The sequence below is a fragment of the Gloeophyllum trabeum genome (genome assembly GCF_000344685.1).
Source record: "Gloeophyllum trabeum ATCC 11539 unplaced genomic scaffold GLOTRscaffold_00071, whole genome shotgun sequence".
NCBI lineage: Eukaryota > Fungi > Basidiomycota > Agaricomycetes > Gloeophyllales > Gloeophyllaceae > Gloeophyllum > Gloeophyllum trabeum.
Window position 1 is genome coordinate 4,042 of NW_006920480.1, and position 3,037 is coordinate 7,078.

Consider the following 3,037-nt stretch of genomic DNA (forward strand, 5'->3'; position numbering starts at 1 on the left):
AATTCCTACGCATGCGCATTACAAGGCAAGGCCGAGAGATTCATCTCGATCAGATCGCCTACCTTGATAAAGTGCTGCAGCGTTGTGGCATGCAGAATGCAAAATCTGCACCAACTCCTCTCCCTGCAGGCTATCGACCTGAACCTCACAATGGCCCGGTCAATCCTACTCTTCGTAGCCGGTTCCAAACCGTGATCGGTTCCTTGCTCTACATTATGCTTGGAACTCGACCAGATATCAGCTATGCAGTTACCAAGTTAGCGCAATTTGCTGCTAATCCATCTCAAGCCCATTTAGATAAAGCGCTGTACATCTGCCGCTATCTAATCGGGACTCGGAATTACACACTAGCTTTTGATGGCGCTAGTGGACTTGGTATTACTGCGTGCACTGATTCGGACTGGGCATCAGATCCCAGTACCAGGAAGTCCCAAACCGGCTACTTCCTTAAATTAGCCAATGGCATATTCAGTTGGCAGTCGAGAGCGCAGAAAACTGTTGCGCTATCCTCCACTGAAGCCGAGTACATGGCGCTCAGTGATTGTAGCCGCCAATGTGTATGGGTTAGACAACTCTTTGATGAGTTAGGCTACCAACTCGGCCCCATTCCTATTTGCGGTGACAACCAAGGATCTATATTCCTTGCATCTAATCCTGTCACCGAGCGAAGGTCTAAACATATTGACATTCGCTATCACTATATCAGGGAAGTCATCGAGCAGAAGAAAGTTGAAGTATTCTACATCGATGGCGAGAATAACCCTGCAGACATGTTCACTAAGAACTTAGGACATGTCAAGTTCCTGCGCTTCAGAGCGCAACTCGGACTTAGGTTCTACAAGTAATCTAAGTCAGCCCAACGCTTGCGTGCGCGATTATCCGCGGCACTTAGCGAGGGGGAGTGTTGAACTGGGCGCTGACTTAGCTGCCAGGTTCTACAACATACCAGAACGTACCAGAACCCTCTGGAACATTCTGGTATATTCCATTATTGTACAATGGCACGGAGCTCATGTGGGTCAGTGACATCATAGGTGGAGCTCAGTAGGATTATAGATATTCCACGTAGCTTAGTCAGCCTATGGGCCACAGTGTATATAAACCCTGCAGCTCTGCTGCCTAATGACAAGGGTCGTTTATACGAAGCTTTACCAGTAGCTACAGCATCCAACCAATACAGGTGAGTTGTGTAGGGCGCACTGTGCGTGCTGCTGCCTCCATAACTCTTCATCAATTTGCTATAGAGCTCTGAATATATTATGGATTTCCCGCATTTTTCACAATTTTTCTGGCCCTTCTACAGCCTGCAATCAATTCCAGATACCAATGATGTAATGGCTCTGCAGATCGGGTGAACCTGCAGAGAGCCTATGTCATAGAAGGCAGGCAATCAGAGTCCAGGAATCCAAACCGACGCGGCCCGCACCTCAGCCACTGACTACAAGCCACTACAATAGTCAATTCCCACGATAAGCAATAAAAGTAAAACCGCCATGCGGACTAGGACAAGACACACAGTCGATAAATTCACCAAAATATTTTGGTAGACCCGTATAGCATACACCCAGGACTAGAGAAAATAAAAGAGAGATAAGACGAAAGAAATGAGCCCGCAAACGAGCAAATAATGGTCACAGAGACTACAAAAACGCGCCAAAAGTGGTTTTGTAGTCTCACATACAAACGGACTTTCAACCGGAGTTTCAAAAGTGTAGTCTACAATACAAACTATAACTCCCACAACTTCTCGGCACAAAAGGTTCTCACGGGGTACAACGTTCGGCACGCAGGCATATTTTGCGCGTAAGGACTCGTCCTTCGTACCTCAGGACTCGTAACGAAGTCCGGCTCTGGGCCGCAATAACCGGTGGATTTCCGGGGATGATCCTTCAGGTCCTGAAGGTACGTTTCCCAAGCCTTTTCAATGTGGTCCTGGATGCTGAAGTTAGGGTTGTCTAGTTGCTCCCTCATGACCATGTAAGGTAATTCCGGTTTTAACCAGTCAGTTACTTCGATCCCATAACCGAAGTCCAGGCAAGTAAACCTTCCCTCGGGGTCCAAGCCACCATTTACGGCTTCGACAGGGTCAAACGCGCTGGTCCAGAGTACCTGAATATACTGCATCAAGTCCTCGACATGGGCGCGAGACCAGATCCCATTGCTAGGTAAGTGGTTATAGTTACTTGGACCAGGTTCGCTATCCATGATAACTGATGAAACCTCGATAGTCGCATCATGCTTCTGCTTAGCAAGGGTCTCTAGCTCAGCAAAACGGATGGAACCTGCTCCGAGCCTAGGCGCTTTTGCCTCGTGGCGTTTGGGACAGTTCCGACTTTCATGACCTGCTTCCTTGCAAGAGAAGCAGCGTCCTTCGGCTCGAAGACGGTCTCGTTCATCTTTCGATATCTTGTTTGAACGATCGCGAGGCTTTCGGTCGCCTCGGTTGGTATTGTTATATGCCTTTTTCTCATTCCTTGAAGGTCGATTGCTCGAGTTGCTCGAGTTACTTGATTCAGCTTGCGCTGCCGGCTTATGAGGTGTGTTTCCGCTGGTTCGTGCTTGGAAACGGCCCCACTCACGGCCCTTAGGTTTCCCGCGGAACTCCCGTTCTTCGCGGCGACGTGCTTCATTGGACGCTTCAAATCGTATAGCCCATTTTACAAGCTTCTTAAAGCTGGTATCTTCTGGGCTGTACCCCTTGTCGATCCATTTTAGCCTTATATACTGATGTACCCCTTCCCAAAATATCTGAACAATTTGTCTTTCAGTGATATCAGGAAAGCGGGAGGCTAACGACTGAATATCTCGAACGAAGTCACGAACGTTGTGGCTGCCTTGGTGCGACGCCATCAATCGTTCTCGCAATTTCAGCTTATAATCAATCGGAAAGCAATAATCAAATAATGCTTCGAAAATGCGCTCAACTGTCCAGTCTCGCTGGTGATTAGCTACATGCTTCATGAAGAAGCGGCTAGCTGTCCCCGACATGAAATTTACCATAAGTTTAATCACGATTCTGTCATCAGATAGCCCAGAT

The 3,037-nt window shown here is 47.9% G+C and overlaps 1 protein-coding gene across 1 annotated transcript; it reads right to left on the reverse strand.

Annotated features, from left to right (window-relative positions):
- Positions 1-2,123: 2,123 nt before the first annotated feature.
- Positions 2,124-2,988, reverse strand: GLOTRDRAFT_97238 (uncharacterized protein; the record flags this gene model as incomplete). The annotated part of the gene is made up of 2 exons (XM_007873265.1): positions 2,124-2,161; positions 2,184-2,988. 2 exons carry the CDS (start codon positions 2,986-2,988, stop codon positions 2,124-2,126), a joined length of 843 nt encoding a protein of 280 aa, XP_007871456.1.
- Positions 2,989-3,037: the final 49 nt, after the last annotated feature.